Genomic DNA, 20,062 nt, shown 5'->3' with positions numbered 1-20,062 from the left:
TGATTTTTTAAGAGGGTGCCTGAATTTCAGCGGCTTTTCATAGCCAGATGTTATGTGGGTACCCTCCTCAGTTTTGGTGCTCTCTGCTGGGGAGCCCAGCTTGGGGATTAGATCCCAGAGTTCTCAGTGGCACCCCCCGCCAGCTGAGATATCTCTCTGGAACTTCAATTGCTATCTGTGGGCACCCAGCTAGCCCTTGCGCACCTCTGCCCCTCCTACCAGTCTATGTGGTCTCCACTTTCGGTCCTAGGGTATCAGGGTTCTCTCCTGTGAATTTTCCATTGATTATTCAGGAAGTTTTTCTGTATTTTAGTTGTAATTCCAATTTGTTCCTGGGAGCATGTCCATGCAGCATCCACTTACTCTGCCGCCATTTTTAATCCCTATCCCACTCATCTACTTTCTGCATCTAGAGATTTGTCTTTTCTGGACATTTCTTATAAATTAAATTAACCGTGGTCTCTTTTTGCATCTGTTCTTTTGCATTCTTAATGTTTTTGAAGATCATTCATTGTGACATATATCAGTATTTCATTTATTTTTATTATTGACAATTACCCATTGTGTGGATATGCCATATTTTATTTATCTATTCACCAAAAGATGGACATTTGGATTGTTTCTACTTTGGGACTATTATGAATAATGCTGCTATGAACATTTGCATGTAAGTCTTTGTGTGGATATGTTTTCATTTCTTTTGATTAGGAATATAAATGCTGAGTTATATAGTAAATTTATTCCAAAATGTTTTTTAATGTTGCTGCACCATTTTATATCCTTAACAGCAATGCATGAGGGGTCCTATTTCTCCGTATCCTTGCCAATATTTGTTATTGTTTATTCTTTTTTATTATATCTACCTTAGTGTGTATGAGGTGTTATCACATTGTGGTTTTAATTTGCATTTCCCTAATGATTAATGTTGAGCAACTTCTCATATACTGACTGAATGGTACAGAACATGAAAATGTTTTTATAATGTAGCCAACCACTTTTTCTCTTTAAGTTATATATGCATATGATCATAGTTATAAGTGAGATTAGGAAGAAGGTAAGTTATACCTGTATCAGAAATTTGTTTCTGGTAAGTGTAAAATAATGGTGAAATCAGAAGAAAGCTACAGATAAATGTGTCGTGGTTGGTTTCACATATGTATGGATGGTAGCCTCTTAACAATTTTAAACTGTCATGGAATTATGAAGCTACAAGGGACCTTAGAAAGTATCTGATTCAAAACCATTGTTTTATTGGTGAAGAAATAGCTACCCAAAGAAGTTAATAACCTGTAGCAGAATTGAAACTGAATGTATAATTCTTGGTTCCCAGCCTCTGCTATTTCTACTTTCCTAGGATGTTAATTATTGATTACTAGAAGACCGGTGCATGAAATTCGTGCACGGCGGGGGTTGTCCCTCAGCCCACCCTGTACCCTCTCCAATCTGGGACTCCTGGAGGGATGTCCGACTGCCCGTTTAGGCCCGATACTGATGGGATCGGGCCTAAACGGGCAGTCGGACATCCCTCTCACAATCCAGGACTGCTGGCTCCCAACTGCTTGCCTGCCTGCCTTCCTGATTGCCCCTAACCGCTTCTGCCTGCCAGCCTGATCACCCCCTAACCACTCTGCTGCCAGCCTGGTTGATGCTTAACTGCTCCCCTGCCAGCCTGTTTGCCCCCAACTTCCCTCCTCTGCCAGCCTGGTCACCCCTAACTGCCCTCTCCTGCAGGGTTGATCACCTCCAACTGCCCTCCCTTGCAAGCCTGGTCCCTCTCAACTGCCCTCCCTTGCAGGCCTGGTCCCTCACAACTGCCCTCCCTTGCAGGCCGGGTGCCTCCCAACTGCCCTCTCCTGCTGGCCATCTTGTAGTGGCCATCTTGTGTCCACATGGGAGCAGGATCTTTGACCACATGGGGGCAGCTATATTGTGTGTTGCAGTGATGATCAATCTGTATATTACTCTTTTATTAGATAAGATAGAGGCCTGGTGCACGGGTGGGGGCCAGCTGGTTTGCCCTGAAGGGTGTCCCGGATCAGGGTGGGGTTCCCATGGGGTGTGGGGCGGCCTGAGCGAGGGGCCTGTGGTGGTTTGCACGCCGGCCACGCCCCCTGGCAACCCAAGCAGAGGCCCTGGTATCTGGGATTTATTTTCCTTCTACAATTGAAACTTTGTAGCCTGGAGCAGAGCCAAGCCTGCTGCTCCCTCCAGGGCGGCAGCCATTTTTGTGGCAGTTAATTCACCTTCTACAATTGAAACTTTGTAGCCTTAAGCGGGTGAGCCCAGCCAGGGTGTGGGGAAAGCTTTGCTTCCCCTGTTGCCGCCGGCAAACCTGGCCTGCTCTCTCAAGCTCCATTCTGCGGCCATTTGTTTGAATTTGTTTACCTTCTATAATTGAAACTTTGTAGCTTGAGTGGAGGCTTAGGCCTGCAACGGCTATGGAAAGCTTGGCTTGCTGTTACCTGGGAAACCTTGCTCTCTGTGGCTGTAGCCATCTTGGTTTGGGTTAATTTGCATACTCGCCCTGATTGGCTGGTGGGCGTGGCTTGGATTGTGTGTGTGGCTTATGTAGCGGAGTGATGGTTAATTTGCATATTACCATTTTATTAGAGAGGATTTGCTTATGTTTTTAATGCACCAGTTTGCTTTATAAATCTGATAATAATCATATGCAGATAGCATTCATCTTAAAGTGATATTCTAATTTGACTCAGTATCAAAATTTATTTAATATGAGATTCTAAAGGTAGTGTGATAATAATATACTTGATCCTGTGTTTCATTCGGTGCTAAGAATAACATAGTTTGGAAATGTGAGTTTTTTCATTCTAGAAAGTGTGATTTGGTTATAATTTAAAGGTAATGGTCATAGTGTTTACCTTGCCCCTTTTTACAACTAATTTAAAAATTCTGTGTTATTCAAGCACACAGAAAAGCACAGAGACCAGTGTAGCATAGCATTTGCTAAATGTGGATAACATTTTGAATATCCACTTCAAATTTTTTTAGAATAAAATTTTACAGGTAGCCCTAGCCGGTTTGGCTCAGTGGATAGAGCGTCGTTCTGCAGACTCAGGGGTCCCAGGTTCGATTTCGGTCAAGGGCATGTACCTTGGTTGCGGGCACATACCCAGTGGGGAGTGTGTAGGAGGCAGCTGATCGATGTTTCTCTCTCATCGAAGTTTCTGACTCTCTGTCCCTCTCCCTTCCTCTCTGTAAAAAATCAATAAAATATATTTTTAAAAAAATTTTACAGGTAAATGAAGCCTCTTTATATACCTATCACATCTAATTCTCTCTCTCTTAGAGGTAGCGACTATTTTGAAGTTCATGTGTATCCTTCTTGTCCATATTTTCAAAAAAAATTTTTTTTATTTTTGAGAGAGGAAGGGAGAGGGAGAGAGAAACGTGGATATGAAGAGTGAAACATTAATTGGCTGCCTCCTGCACACCCCCTATCAGGGATCGAGCCTACAACCCTGGGCATGTACCCTGTCCAGGAATCAAATGGCAACCTTTTGGTATACAGGATGTTGCCCAACCAACTGAGTCACACTGGCCAGGGCCTTCTTGTCCATATTTTAAATGTTGCTGCTTTTTAAAATAATATTTTTATTAATTTCAGAGAGGAAGGGAGAGAGAGATAGAAACAGCAATGATGAGCCCTAGCTGGTTTGGCTCAATGATAGAGTGTTGGCCTGCGGACTGAAGAATCCCAGGTTTGATTTCGGTCAAGGACACATGCCCAGGTTCTGGGCTTGATCCCCAGTAGGGGGTGTGCAGGAGGCAGCCAATCAATGTTTCTCTCTCATCATTGATGTTTCTATCTCTCTCTCTCTCTCCCTTCCTCTCTGAAACCAATAAAAATACATTTAAGAAGAAAAAAAGAAAGAAATATCAGTTATGAGAGAGAATCATTGATTGGCTGGCTCCTGCACACCCCTTACTGAAGATCTAGCCTGCAACCCGGGCATTTGCCCTGACCAGGAATCAAACCATTATCTCATTGATAGGTTGATGCTGAACCACTGACCACACCAGCCAAGGCCTTCTTGTCCATATTTTAAATATTACCACAAACAGATGCATCTAGAAAAAAATATATATATATACGTATACTGTATAAAGCTTAGTACATTTTAAAAAATACTACATGGCTAAAAACATACTACATGTACTACTGTTTTTTTACATTCAGTTTTATGTTATGTAATGTTTCCATAATGATTTACATCATGCAGGTTTATTTAACTATTGTAGTTTTACCATTATCTTTCTATTTCATAATTTATTTATACGTTCTATTGATTAATGTTAGGTTGTTTCTATTAAATTTACACAATTTCTCAGACTTGGAGTTCTGAATAAAAAAAATTATATCACAGATATTATAAATTTATATGTTTATTTTTATACTTACAGTTAAAAAGAGAAATGCTTGGTTTTAAATCATCTCTTTCTAAGCACCAGATGAGTAGTTTGTCAAACAAGGAAGAGAACTACATTGGCTGCTGTGAGACAAATAAAATGATGATTTCGGAATTGAGGTATGGTTTTTAGGTTCTGAAGTTGTAGAAAATACAATGTTTTTAAAAACTGGTAATTAAAGATCTTTAATTGAAATGTTGAAAAATATGCTAAAAGTCCAGAGTATTATAACAAATATCTGTTTCCACAACAAAGAATTGATTCTTAACCTTTTGCACTCGGATGTCGAGTGTGACTCGACACGGTTAGCATCGGTAGCAGCTCTTTTTATACTCTTTGAATGTATCAATAATTTGAAATATAAAAAAATCCAAATAAATAAGTTTGTATGAAAAGAAACTCCAGTTTTTTATTCTACTGCCGCGCTTTGTAAAATCTGGGGTATTTAAAAAATTAAATCCCAAGTAGAATAAAGGAATTGAGAAAAAAGCAAGCGAGTGCAAAGGGTTAATGTTTTGTGATATTTGTTTCAAATCTGTTTATTTAAATAAAAAATAAAACATTACAGGATATATTATACATTTTGATTCTTACCACTAGTCCCATTCTCCTCCTTAGTATCTATCATCATGAATTGTGTACATATTCTTCAATCCATTTTGTATATGTTTACACTCAGAAATAAAGTATATAGTTATATTGTTTATAATTTTTCTTTTTCACTCTATAATTTTTTAAATTCACCCATGTTGAAGTAGGTAGAGTGATTGATTAGTGCATGGATTAATGTGGTTAATTTAGTTTCTATAGCTGTATAAGAGTCTATCCTATAACTATGTCAAATTTATTTATCTACTAGAGGCCCGGTGCATGAAATTCGTGCACGGGGGTGGGTGTGTCCCTCAGCCCAGCCTGCACCCTCTCCAATCTGGAACATAACTCTCACAATCCAGGACTGCTGGCTCCCAACCGCTTGCCTGCCTGCCTGCCTGATTGCCCATAACTGCTTCTGCCTGCCAGCATGATCACCCCCTAACCATTCCCCTGCCAGCCTGATTGACGCCTAACTGCTCCCCTGCTGGCCCGGTAACCCCTAACTGCCCTCTGTTTCTAGCCTGGTCACCCCTAACTGCCCTCCCCTGCTGGCCTGGTCCCCCCCAACTGCCCGCCCCTGCAGGCCTGGTCCCCCCCAACTGCCCTCCCTTGCAGGCCTGGTCCCTCCCAACTGCCCTCCCCTGCTGGCCTGATCGCCCACAACTGCCCTCCCCTACTGGCCATCTTGTGGTGGCCATCTTGGGTCCACATGGGGGCAGCCATCTTTGACCACATGGGGGTGGCCATCTTGTGTGTTGGAGTGATGGTCAATTTGCATATTACTCTTTTATTAGATAGGATTTCTTTAGTGATAGTTACTGTGTTTCTAGTTTCTGTCTATTCCATATAGTGCTACAAAGTACACACTTATATATGCTAACTACAATATAGGTGAGTTTCTCTAGTGTATATTCCTAAAAGTGAAAATCTGAGTCATAGCGTGTACATTTTCAATTTTACTAGGTATCACTAAGTTTCTAAAGTAACTGAACCAGTTTATAGTCCAATCAGTCTTAGAAAATAATTTGCATATCCTGCCCAATAGTTGACTAATATCAGTTTTAAATTTTTTCCATCTTGAAAGGTAAAAAATAATATGAGATATTTTTATAGAACCTTTCTAATATTTTTTGACTTCTTTTCTCTGTGCTAGGATTAAGCTTGCAATAAAAGAGGCAGAAATTCAAAAGCTTCAGGCAAATCTAACTGCAAATCAATTATCTCAGAGTCTTATTTCTCGTAATGACAACAAAGAAAATGGCAAATTACATAGTTTAGAAACAGAACCTGTAAAACTAGGAACTAGTCAAGTAGGTGAGTATATTTTATTGAATTTTTTAAATAAATTATGATCAGAGTTCTCTGATAATTTTTAAAAAATAAATGGCTTACCAACTATTATCAAACATATTAAATAATCTGTTATTACTAGTTATGGATTGATAAGACAGCAAAAATTATTTCAAAATTCTTAAACTTTGCATCATTCTTTAAAAATGTACTTTAGCCCTTGCCGGTTTGGCTCAGAGGACTTGGAGGGTCCCGGGTTCAATTCCTGTCAGGGGCACATGCCTAGGTTTTAGGCTTGAACACCACTGGGGGTGGCATGTGGGAGGCGGCCGATTGGTGATTCTCTCTCATCATTGATGTTTCAATCTCTCTCTCTCCCTCTCCCTTCCTCTTTGAAATCAATAAAATTATATATTTTTAAAAAATGTACTTTAGCCCTAGCCCATTTGGCTCAGCTGATAGAGCGTCGGCCTGTGGATCCAAGGGTCCCAAGTTCGATTCCTGTCAAGGGCATGTATCTTGGTTGCAGGCTCCCCGCCTGCCTGGCCCCTGGTCAGGGCTCAGGCAGGAGGCAGCCAATCCCTGTGTTTCTCTCACATTGATGTTTCTCTCTCGATGTTTCTCTCTGTCTTTCCCTCTCTTCCACTCTCCTTAAAAATCAATGAAAAAAATATCCTCAGGTGAGAATTAACTCCCCCCCCCAAAGTACTTTATTAAAGTAAAATTTCCTTACAATAAAATATTCCCCTAAAACAAACACTTGATACAATTTGTTTGTTTTTCATGTTTATATACCATTGTTACAATCACCACAATCAGTACTTTTTACTCCTTCCCAGTTTACTTTACATTTAATTTTCTTTTCTTTTTTCCAACTTTTCTTAAGTTTATTTTTATTTATTAATTATTATTATTATTATTATTATTATTATTTATTGTCTATAAAGTTTTACATATGTCTCCTTTTTCCCCAATTGACCCCTCCCCCAGCCATTCTCACCCCAGGCAAGCCCCCACCGCCCCAGTGTCTGTGTCCATTGGTTATGCTAATATGCATGCATACAAGTCCTTTGGTTGCTCTCTAACCCCCCCTCCCCTACCATTTGTCTGTAGATTGATCTATTCTTGTTCATCTCTTAAAGTTTATTTTAACTTATTTTCTAATGTAAGTATTTAAAGATACATATTGTACTTTCATTTCAGATACTTTATATCTCTTGTGTGTGTTTATTTCCATATATTTAGGGACTTTTCAGATATCTGTTATTAGTGGTAGACATTAGGTTGTTTCCATTAAACAGCTTAATTCGTGAGTGAACTGGATTTAATTTTATAAATACTGTTTTGAGGCTTGGTATATTAGTCAGTGTATAGTTGAATGTTCCAGATGCATTTGACAAAAATTAATAAGTACTAGTATTCTATAATTTTTGAGTGCAGTGTGTTCTCTCTTTTTTTTTTAGCGTATTTTTAAAATTGGTTTTAGAATTGAGAGAGAGAAAGAGAGAGAGAGAAACATCAGTAGTTCCATTTATTTATGCATTCCTTGGTTGTTTCTTGTGTGTTCTCTGACCGGGGATCAAACCTGCAACCTTGGTGTATCAGGATGATGCTCTAATCAACTGTGCTACCAGGCCAGGGCTGGTGGAATGTTCTTTTGAATGTCAATCATGTGAAATTGGTTGATGGTGTTAAGTCTTTTTTATCCTTAATAAAAAAGTTTTGTGGCCGAAACCGGTTTGGCTCAGTGGATAGAGCGTCGGTCTGCGGACTGAAAGGTCCCAGGTTCAATTCCGGTCAAAGGCATGTACATTGGTTGCAGGCACATACCCAGTAGAAGTGTGCAGGAGGCAGCTGGTCGATGTTTCTCTCTCATCTATATTTCTAGCTCTCTATCCCTCTCCCTTCCTCTCTGCAAAAAATCAATAAAAATATATATTTTTTAAAAAAGATCAGTTTACAAAAAAATAAAAAATAAAAAAGTTTTGTGTACTTGTTTTGTCAATTACTGAGAGAGTAGTATTAAAATCTTCATATTTACATGCTGGTTTGTTAATTTATTCCTTTAATTCTGTCAGTCTTTGCTGCTGATATTTTGAAGATAATATAGTTACACATTTAAGATTATTATGTCTTCTTGTTGAATGGACCCCATTATTATAGTACATGTCTGTTTTTATTCCTGCTTATGTACTTTATAGTGAAGATTAGTTTGTCCCAAACTAATATAGCAGCTCCAGCTTTTTTATTGGGATATAAATCACATATAACGTTGTATTAGTTTTAGCTGTCCAACATAATGATTTAATATCTGTATATACAAGTTATTATGAAGTGATTACCAGATAAGTCAATATCCATCACCACACAAAGTTACAGATTTTTTTTCTTGTGATGAGAACTTCTAAGATCACCTCTTTTAGCAATTTTCAAGTGCACTGTACAGTATTATTAACTACAGTCACCATGCTGTACATTACATCCCCAGTACCTCTTGACCACCTTCACCCTTTGCACTCCCCCATCTGCCGCCCATCCGCCTCTGGCAACCACCCATTTGTTCTCTGTATCTTTGTTTTATTTTAGATTCCACATATAAGTGAGATCACACAGTATTTGTCTTTCTCTGTCTGACTTATTTTGTTTAGCCTCATGCCCTCAAGGTCAATTCATATTGTAACAGATGATATGATTTCCCTTCTTTTTATGGCTAAATAATATTCCGTTGTATATACACACGTTTTATTTATCCATTTATCTGTCAATGGCTACTTAGGTTACTTCTATGTTTTGGCTATTGTAAATAATGCTGCGGTGAACATAGGAGTGCAGATATATTTTCAAGACAGTGATTTAGTTTTCTTTAGATAAATACCCAGAAGTGAAATTGCTGGGTCATATGGTAGTTCTATTTTTATTTTTATTTATTATTTAATTTTCCCAAATGTGGTTTATTATAATCTTTTTTTTCTCCATTTTTTAATTAAGGTATTATATGTGTACATATCTTACCATTGCTCCCACCCACCCCACTCCCATACATTCCCTCACCCCCCAGAGTTTTGCGTCCATTGGTTATGCTTATATGCATGCATACAAGTCCTTCGGTTGATCTCTTATTCCCCCACCTCTCCCTAACCTTCCCGCTGTAATTTGACAGTCTGTTTGATGCTTTACTGCCTCTGTATCTATCTCTTTGTTCATCAGTTTATAATGGTCTTTATTATCCACAAATGAGTGAGATCATGTGGAATTTTTCTTTCATTGGCTGGCTTATTCCACTTAGCATAATGTTCTCCAGTTCCATCCAGGTTGCTGCAAATGGTAAGAATTCCTTCTTTTTTATGGCAGCATAGTATTCCATTGTGTAGATGTACCATAGTTTTCTGATCCAGTCATCTGCTGATGGGCACCTAGGCTGTTTCCAAATCTTAGCTATTGTAAATTGTGCTGCTATGAACATAGGGGTGCATATATCCTTTCTTATTGGTGTTTCTAGTTTCTTAGGATATATTCCTAGGAGTGGGATTACTGGGTCAAATGGGAGTTCCATTTTTAGTTTTTGAGGAAACTCCATACTGTTCTCCACAGTGGCTGCATCAGTCTACATTCCCACCAGCAGTGCACCAGGGTTCCTTTTTCTCCGCATCCTCGCCAACACTTGTTGTTTGTTGATTTGTTGATAATAGCCATTCAGGTGTGAGATGGTACCATATTGTGTATTGTCGTTTTGATTTGCATCTCTCGGATAATTAGTGACTTTGAGCATGTTTTGATGTGTCTCTTGGCCTTCCTTCTGTCTTCTTTAGAAAAGATTCTATTTAGGTCCGTTGCCCCTTTTTTTTATTGGATCATTAATCTTTCTTTTATTAAGTTGTATAAGTTGCCTGTAGATGTTGGAGATTAAACCTTTATCAGTGATAACATTTGCAAATATGTTCTCCCATACAGTGGGCTTTCTTGTTGTTTTGTTGATAGTTTCTTTTGCCGTGAAAAAGCTTTTTATTTTGATGTAGTCCCATTTGTTTATTTTCTCTTTAGCTTCAATTGCCCTAGGAGCAGTATCAGTGAAGAAGTTCCTTTGGCATATGTCTGAGATTTTGCCCTAGGAGCAGTATCAGTGAAGAAGTTCCTTTGGCATATGTCTGAGATTTGGCATATGTCTGAGATATGTGGATTCCTCTAGTATTTTTATGGTTTCCCATCTTATGTTTAAGTCCTGTATCCATTTTGAGCTTATTTTTGTGTACGGTGTAAGTTGGTGATCTAGTTTCATTTTTTTGCATGTATCTGTCCAATTTTCCCAACACCATTTATTGAAGAGACTGTCTTGACTCCATTGTATGTTCATGCCTCCTTTGTCAAATATTAATTGAGCATAGTGGTTTGGGTTGATATCTGGATTCTCTATTCTATTCCATTGATCTATATGTCTGTTCTGCCAGTACCATGCTGTTTTGAGAACAGTGGCTTTGTAATACAGCTTGAAATCTGGTATTGAGATCCCTCCTACTTTATTCTTCTTTCTCAGGATTGCTGTGGCTATTCGGGGTCTTTTTTTTTATTCCAGATGAATTTTTGGAGAGTTTTTTCTAAATCTGTGAAATATGCCGTTGGTATTTTAATGGGGAGTGCATTGAATCTATAGATTGCTTTGGGTAGTATGGACATTTTAATGATGTTGATTCTACCAATCCATGAACATGGTATGTTCTTCCATCTGTTTATATCTTCCTCTGTCTCTTTTTTCAGTGTCCTGTAGTTTTCCGCATATAGGTCTTTTACCTCCTTAGTTAAGTTTATTCCTAGGTATCTTAATTTTTTTGGTGCTATGGTAAATGGGATTGCTTTTTTAGTCTCTCTTTCTGTAAGTTCACTATTGGTGTATAGAAATGCCATAGATTTCTTGGCGTTAATTTTGTATCCTGCTACATTGCCGAATTCATTTATTAAGTCTATTAGTTTTTTGATGGAGTCTTTCAGGTTTTTTATGTACAATATCATGTCATCTGCAAATAAGGACAGCTTTACTTCTTCTTTTCCAATTTGGATGCCTTTTATTTCTTCTTCTTCTTGTCTAATTGTAATGACTAATACTTCCAGTACTATGTCAAACAGGAGTGGTGAGAGTGGGCATCCCTGTCTTGTTCCTGTTTGTAGGGGAAATGGTTTTAGTTTTTGCCCATTGAGTATGATGTTTGCTGTGGGTTTATCATATATAGCTTTTATTATGTTGAGGTATGATCCTTCTGTTTCCACCTTGTTGAGAGTTTTTATCAAGAAAGGGTGTTGGATTTTTAAAATGCTTTTTCTGCATCAATTGATATGACTATGTGATTTTTATCGATCAGTTTGTTTATGTGATGTATCACATTTATTGATTTGTGGATATTGTACCATCCTTGCATTCCTGGGATAAATCCTACTTGGTCATGGTGTATGATCTTTCTGATGTATTGCTGGATCTGATTTGCTAGAATTTTGTTGAGGATTTTGGCATCTATGTTCATGAGGGATATTGGCCTGTAATTCTCTTTCATCGTGTTGTCTTTATCTGGTTTTGGTATTAGGGTGATGCTGGCTTCATAGAAGGAGCTTGGAAGTGTTCCTTCCTCTTGAATTTTTTGGAATAGTCTGAGGAGGATAGGTTTTAGTTCTTCCTTGAATATTTGGTAACACTCCCCTGTGAAGCCATCTGGCCCTGGGCTTTTGTTTGCCGGAAGCTTTTTGATGACTGCTTCAATTTCTTTCATAGTTATTGGCCTATTGAGCTGTTTGGATTCTTCCTGATTGAGTTTTGGAAGGTTATATTTTTCTAGGAATATGTCCATTTCCTCCAGGTTATCCAGTTTGTTGGAATAAAGTTGTTCGTAGTATTTTTTAACAATCCTTTGTATTTCTGTGGGGTCTGTTGTTATTTCACCTCTTTCATTTCTGATATTGTTTATTTGGGTCCTCTCTCTTTGCTTCTTGGTGAGCTTGGCTAGAGGTTCATCAATCTTGTTTATCCTTCAAAGAACCAGCTCTTGGTTTTGTTGATCTTTTGTATTGTTTCTTTGGTCTCTATGTCGTTTATCTCTGTTAATCAGATTTTTTTCACTTGATTTTTAGATTCACTTGTTTATAGATATGTATTTGTTGTCACTTTGTTGTTTATAATTTTTATCATTACCTTTTTCTTCTTCTTCCTCTTCTTAAAGAATACCTTTCAGCCCTAACCAGTTTTGCTCAGTGGATAGAGCGTTGACCTGCAGACTGAAAGGTCCCAGGTTCGATTCCAGTCAAGGGCATGTACTTTGGTTGTGGGCACATCTCCAGTAGGAGGTGTGCAGGAGGCAGCTGATCAATGTTTCCTCCCATCGATGTTTCTAACTCTCTATCCCTCTCTCTTCCTCTCTGTAAAATATCAATAAAATATATTAAAAACAAACCAAAAAAAAGAATACCTTTCAGCATTTCATATAATACTGGTTTGGTGGTGATGAACTTTAGATTTTTCTTGTCTGTGAAGCTCTTTATCTGACCTTCAATTCTAAATAATAGCTTTGCTGGGTAGAGTAATCTTGGTTGTAGGTTCTTGCTATTCATCACTTTGAATATTTCTTGCCATTCCCGTCTGGCCTGCATAGTTTCTGTTGAGAAATTAGCTGACAGTCGTATGGGTACTCCCTTGTAGGTAACTAACTGTTTTTCTCTTGCTGCTTTTAAGATTCTCTCTTTGTCTTTTGCCCTTGGCATTTTAATTATGATGTGTCTTGGTGTGGTCTTCTTTGGGTTCCTTTTGTTTGGGGTTCTGTGTGCTTCCTGGACTTGTAAGTCTATTTCTTTCACCAGGTAGGGGAAGTTTCCTGTCATTATTTCTTCAATAGGTTTTCAATATCTTGCTCTCTCTCTCCTTTTGGCACCCCCATAATTCGGATATTGGTACTCTTGAAGATTTCCCAGAGGCTCCTTACACTATCTTCATATATATATATATATTTTTTTCATTGTTAATAAATCTTTATTGTTCAGATTATTACAATTGTTTCTCCTTTCCCCCCCATATCTCCCCTCCTCCCAGTTCCCACCCTTCCCTCTGCCCTTACCTCCCCCCCTCGCTATCCTTATCCATAGGTGTATGATATTGTCTAGTCTCTTCCCATACCCCCCACACAGACACCCCCTTCCCCTGAGAATTATCAATCCACTCCCATTCTATGCCCCTGATTCTATTATGTTCATCAGTCTATTCTGTTCTTCACATTTTTAATTCACTTGACTTTTAGATTCACTTGTTGATAGGTATGTATTTGTTGTTCATAATTTTTATCTTTACTTTTTTCTTCTTTTTCCTCTTTTTAAAGAATACCTTTGAGCATTTCATATAATACTGGTTTGGTGGTGATGAACTCCTTTAGCTTTTTCTTATCTGTGAAACTCTTTATCTGCCCTTCAATTCTGAATGATAACTTTGCTGGGTAGAGTAGTCTTGGTTGTAGGTTCTTGCTATTCATCACTTTGAATATTTCTTGCCATTCCCGTCTGGCCTGCATAGTTTCTGTTGAGAAATCAGCTGATAATCGTATGGGTGTTCCCTTGTAAGTAACTAACTGTTTTTCTCTTGCTGCTTGTAAGATTCTCTCTTTGTCTTTTGCCCTTGGCATTTTAATTATGATGTGTCTTGGTGTGGTCCTCTTTGGATTCCTTTTGTTTGAGGTTCTGTGCGCATCCTGGACTTGTAAGTCTATTTCTTTTACCAGGTGGGGGAAGTTTTTGGTCATTATTTCTTCAAATAGGTTTTCAGCGTCTTGCTCTCTCTCTTCTTCTGGCACCCCCAAAATTTGGATGCTGGTACACTTGAGGTTGTCCCAGAGGCTTCTAACACTATCTTCTACTTTCTGAATTCTCTTCTCTTCTTGCTTTTCTGGAGGCGTGTCCTTTGCCTCTTTGTATTCCAAATCTTTGACTTGATTCTTGCGTTCCTCTAGTCTGCTGCTGGGTCTCTGTATAATATTTTTTATTTCAGTCAGTGTATATTTCATTTCTAGTGGGACCATTTTCATATCCTCGAGGGTCTCATTAAATTCATCGGCCATTTCCATGAAATTCTTGAAAAACCTTATAACTGTGGTTTTGAACTCTATGTCCATTCGTTTGTTCTCCTCCATTTCTTTTGTTTGGGATCTGTTTCCTTGCCTCCTCATTTTCATTTTTGCTGCTTCCCTGAGTTGGTAGGGTAGCTATTGTGTCCTATTGGTTCAACGGGTCAGCTTCCCAGTTACCTGAGGTGGACGCTCTTGGTGCACCCCTTTGTGGACTGTGTGTACAGCCTTATTGTAGTTAAGTCTTGATTGTTGTTGGTGTCACTGGGAGGAATTGACCTCCAGGCCAATTGGCTGTGAGGACCCGCTGTGTCTTATAAAGGAAGAATTGGTGTGCTGGAGACACGTTTATGGGCCGGGACTTGTTGAAGTAGGGCTTTGGCACTCACTGAGTCTGTCTCTTGAATGTGTCTCTTATGCAAGTGGTTGAAATCTGGTGTCGTCTCATACCGACCACTAGATGCCCTCGTTTCTGGATCTCCAATGGGGTGCAGGTCAGCTACTGTCTGAGGCCACTCAGCAGGAATTACAGCAAAAACTGCAGTTCTCTCCTCTTTGCTTGAGTGGTTTTGGAGCAGTCTGACTGGAGCTGCAGTTTATTTGGTTAAGCGGCCACAGGGCAGGCCATTTATATGCAAAAGCTGCTGTTTGGAGCCTGGGCAGGTTTGCAGAATGTGCGGGGCGGGTCTCAGGGCGGGGCGGGGTCTCAGGGCGTCACTAGCCTAGGGCGTGGCAAACAGCAATGGCTGCTAGTCTGCCTTTTTTGCCTTTCCCGTTTCCAAGTCCCTGTGTCCCACGCTCCAGCGCAGTAAACACTAATTGCTGGGCGCACCTCTGCAAGAAAGTCACTCTCACTTTCTGACACGATGGCTGAGAGTCCAGCTTCTCCCTGTAGGTGTCTGGGTCCCCCGCGCGTCCCCAGAAACTGGATTTCAGAGTGATCGGGAGCTTGTCTCTTTTCGGGTTGGAAAAAAAGCCGCGCGTCCCATCGCCCGCCACCAGCTCGCTTCGTGCGCCTCCGTACCTCAGCCCTTCCGCGTTTGTTCTTTCTTTTTCCTTCTTAGTTGTAAATCTACCATTCAGCCAGCTTTCCTGTGGTTCTGGGTGGTAGACGCTTTGTCTTTTAGTTGTATTTTTGAAATTGTTGTGCTCGGTGGCAGTTTAGTTGTTTAACTTTGTCGCCATCTTGGTTCCTTCTATCTTCATGTTTTTGAATTCTTTTATCTTTTTGCTCTGCCGGGTGGGTGTTTTTTTGCTTCCTCGTATTTCAAATCTTGGACTTGATTCTTGCGATCCTCTAGTCTACTCTTGAATCTCTGTATATTATTCTTTACTAGAAGCCCGGTGCACGAAATTCGTGCACGGCGGAGGGTTGTCCCTCAGCCCAGCCTGTACCCTCTCCAATCTGGGACTCCTGGAGGGCAGTCGGACATCCCTCTAATGATCCAGGACTGCTGGCTCCCAACTGCTTGCCTGCCTCCCTTCCTGATTGCCCCTAACCGCTTCTGCCTGCCAGCCTGATCACCCCTTAACCACTTCGCTGCCAGCCTGTTTGCCCCCAACTTCCCTACTCTGTCGGCCTGGTCACCCCTAACTGCCCTCTCCTACAGGGTTGATCACCTCCAACTGCCCTCCCTTGCAAGCCTGGTCCCTCTCAACTGCCCTCCCTTGCAGGCTTGGTCCCTCTCAACTGCCCTCCTTTGCAGGCCGGATGCCTCCCAACTGCCCTCTCCTGCTGGCCATCTTGTGATGGCCATCTTGTGTCCACATGGGGGCAGGATCTTTGACCACATGGGGGCAGCTATATTGTGTGTTGCAGTGATGATCAATCTGTATATTACTCTCTTATTAGATAGGATAGAGGCCTGGTGCACGGGTGGGGGCCAGCTGGTTTGCCCTGAAGGGTGTCACAGATAAGGGTGGGGGTTCCCTTGGGGTGTGGTGCGGCCTGAGAGCGGGGCCTGTGGTGGTTTGCAGGCAGGCCACACCCCCTGGCAACCCAAGGGGAGGCCCTGGTATCTGGAATTTATTTTCCTTCTTCAATTGAAACTTTGTAGCCTGGGGCGGCAGCCATTTTTGTGGCAGTTAATTCACCTTCTACAATTGAAACTTTGTAGCCTTAAGCGGGTGGGCCCGGCCAGGGTGTGGGGAAAGCTTTGCTTCCCCTGTTGCCGCCGGCAACCCTGGCCTGCTCTCTCAAGCTCCATTCTGCCGCCATTTGTTTGAATTTGTTTAACTTCTATAATTGAAACTTTGTAGCTTGAGTGGAGGCTTAGGCCTGCAACGGCTATGGAAAGCTTGGCTTCCTCTGTTACCTGGGAAACCTTGCTCTATGTGGCTGTAGCCATCTTGGATTGGGGTTAATTTGCATACCCGCCCTGATTGGCTGGTGGGAGTGGCTTGGCTGGTGGGCGTGGCCTATGTAGCGGAGTGATGGTTAATTTGCATATTACCATTTTATTAGAGAGGATTTCAGTCAGTGTATGCTTAATTTCTGACTGGTCCTTTTCCACTTTTTTGGTATTCTCATTAAGATTTTTGAAGGTCTCACTAAGTCCCTTGGAGGTTTCTAGAAGATTCTTGAGTAACCTTATAACTATGGTTTTGAACTTTATATCCAGTAGTTTGCTTTCCTTTATTTCTTTCATTTGTGACATGTTTTTTGTCTCCACATTTTGGCTGCTTCCCTGAGTTGATAGAGTGGCTTTGTGTGCTAGGTGTCCTATAGGGCTCAGTGGCTCAGCCTCCCCAATCACCTGAGGTGTACACTCTTGGTGCACCCCTTTCTGGGCTGTATGCACAGTCCTGTTGTAGTTGAGCCTTGATTGCTGTTGGTATCACTGGGAGGAATTGACCTCCAGGCCAATTGTCTGTGAGGAACAGCTGTGTCTACAATGGAAGAACTGCTGTGCTGGAGACACCCTTATGGGGCAGGTTTTGCTTCAGTGGGGCTTTGGTGCTCACTGAGTCTGCGCCTTGAGTGTGTCGCTTATGTGAAGAGTTGTAATCTGGTATGGTCTCACACCGACCACTGTGTACACTTGCTCTTGGATCTCCAAGGAGGTGCAAAGTCATCCACTGGCTCGGGCCACCCAGCAGGAGCTACAGAGAGATCTGCAGATTCCTCCTCTTTGTTTGGGGTTTGGAAGTGCCCAGATGAGGCCTAGCTGTGAAGCAAGGCAGGCTGCTGCTGTTGCTCTTTGGGCCTTCTTTTGGAAGCTTTGGAGCTCTCTGACTCAGCTGCAGTTTGTTAGGTTTTAGGCTGCGAAAGGACAGGCCATTCATGTGCAAAAGCTGCTGTGCACAGCTTGGGTGGGGTTGTAAATTGGGAGGGGCAGGGTCTCTGGGAATCACCAGGGCGGAGCAAACAACAATGGCTGCAAGTCAGCCCTGCTGCGTCCTGAGCCCCAGTTCAGGAACTATGATCACTTGAGCACCTCTGAGAGAAAGCCACCCTTGTGTTCCAGCCCGATGCCAGACAGTCCATTTTCTTCCCGTATTAGTCTGGGTCCCCAGAGTCTCACCTGGAACTGGAGTTCAGAGCTTGTATCTCCCTCCCAATTGAAAAAAACAACAACAGTGCACCCAGTTGCCAGCCTGTTTTGCGTGAGCCTCTGCACCTCTGTATCTCTGCACCTCCTACCAATCTCAGTGCGCTTTTTTCTTTCCTTCTCATTGTAGAACTTCCACTCAGCCAGCTTTCCCGTGGTTTTGGATGATTGTTGTTTTGTCTTTAAGTTGTAGTTTTGATGTGGTTGTGAGAGGCAGCAATTACAGGTGTTCACCTATGCTGCCATCTTGGTTCTCTCTCTTTTTAATTTTTTGAGTAATCTCCATACTGTTCTCTTTAGGGGCAGCACCAATTTATATTCCCACCAATATTATACAAGGATTCCCTTTTCTCTAAAGTTTTTTTTTAAAATATATTTTATTGATTTTTCACAGAGAGGAAGGGAGAGAGACAGAGAGCCAGAAACATCAATGAGAGAGAAACATCGACCAGCTGCCTCCTGCACACCCCCTATCGGGATGTGCCCGCAACCAATGTACATGCCCTTGACCAGAATCGAACCTGGGACCTGTCAGTCCGCAGACCGACGCTCTATCCACTGAGCCAAACCGGTTTTGGCAGGATTCCCTTTTCTCTAAATCCTCACCAACACTTGTTAATTCTAGTCTTTTTCATAATAAGCATTCTAATAGATGTGAGTGATATCTCATTAGGGTTTTGATTTGCATTTCTTTAATGATTGATGACGTTGAGCACCTTTCCATGTGCCTGTTGGCCATCTGTGTGTCTTCTCTGGAAAATGTCTATTTAGATCTTCTGACCATTTTTTAATTGGATTGTTTGTTTGTTTTTTGTTATTGAATTGTATGAATTCTTTATATATTTTGGATATTAACCCCTTATCAGATATATGATTTGCAAATATATTGTTTCATTTTATACATTTCCTTTTCATTTTGTTGATGGTTTCTTTTGCTGTACAAAAGCATTTAATTTGATATAGTCCTACTTGTTTATTTTTGCTTTTGTTGCCTTTGCATCACCAAAATAGAGTTTAAGAAGTTTACTCCCTGTTTTCTTCTAGGATTTTTATAGTTTTAGGTCTTATGTTCAAGTTTTTAATCCATTTTTAGCTGATTTTGTGTGGTGTAAGATAGTGGTCCAGTTTTATTCTTTTGCATGTTACTGTCAAGTTTTCCTAACACCGTTTATTAAAGAGACTGTCCTTTTTTCCATTGTATATTCTTAGCCCCTTTATAAATTAATTTGTCATGTATGCATGGATTTATTCTTGGGCTCTTTATTCTGTTCTGTTAATTTATGTGGTACCATACTGTTTTTAATATTATGGCTTTGTAATATAGTTTGAAATCAGGAAGCATAGTGCCTCCAAGCTTTGTTCTTTTTCAAGATTGCTTTGGCTATTTGGAGTCTTTTGTGGTTCCATAGAAATTATAGGATTGTTTCTCCTATTTTTGTGGAAAATGCCATTGGAATTTTGATGTTGGTTGGATTGAATCTGTAGATCACTGTGGGTAGTATGGATATTTTCACAATAGTAATTTTTTAATTTATGAGCACAAAACATCTTTCCATTTATTTTTATCTGATAGTTTATCACCAACTATTTTGATTAGTGTTTTCCTAGTATGATTTTTTCCCATAATTTTAACTTGTATTTTTATGTATAAGTGATTGTCTTATAAAAAGCATATACTTAGTTCTTTCTTTTATAAACAGGTAGACATTTTTTGCTCCTTAATAGGAATGTTTCGATCACTTTCATTAAATGTAACTATCAATCCTTGGGGGTTTAAGTCTACCATCTTGGTATTTGTTTACTATTTACTGTATTGGCCTTTGTTCATCTTTGCCTTCTTAGTATTCCATTTTGGGTTTAAGTCTACCATCTTAGTATTTGTTTACTATTTGTTCTATTGGCCTTTGTTCATCTTTCTTGCCTTTAAGTGGTTGCCTTAGTGGTTAACATGTACAGCTTTAATGTATCACAGTCTATCTTCAAATGCAGTGAGCTGCTAGCAGCAGAAATGACAGCAGAGAAAAGTAGATATCTAAGTTATTAGAGAGAATAGAAAGAAGGAAGATGGATTAGCAGAAGGAATGCTAGTTTTTAGAGATGGTGATAAATATATGT

The 20,062-nt window shown here is 40.2% G+C and overlaps 1 protein-coding gene across 6 annotated transcripts in view; it reads left to right on the top strand.

Moving 5' to 3' along the window:
- CCDC18 (coiled-coil domain containing 18) overlaps positions 1-20,062 on the top strand; it is a 143,778-nt gene that overhangs the window by 41,707 nt on the left and 82,009 nt on the right. For all 6 annotated transcript variants that reach the window (XM_079776995.1, XM_079776993.1, XM_079776994.1 and 3 more), the window contains 2 exons: positions 4,423-4,547; positions 6,176-6,336. In XM_079776995.1, coding sequence (XP_079633121.1) covers positions 4,423-4,547; positions 6,176-6,336 — 286 coding nt within the window. The remainder of the gene's footprint in view (positions 1-4,422; positions 4,548-6,175; positions 6,337-20,062) is intronic.

Source organism: Cnephaeus nilssonii, assembly GCF_951640355.1.
Source record: "Cnephaeus nilssonii genome assembly, chromosome: 7".
Lineage (NCBI taxonomy): Eukaryota > Metazoa > Chordata > Mammalia > Chiroptera > Vespertilionidae > Cnephaeus > Cnephaeus nilssonii.
This window is presented reverse-complemented; position numbering and strand designations above follow the sequence as displayed.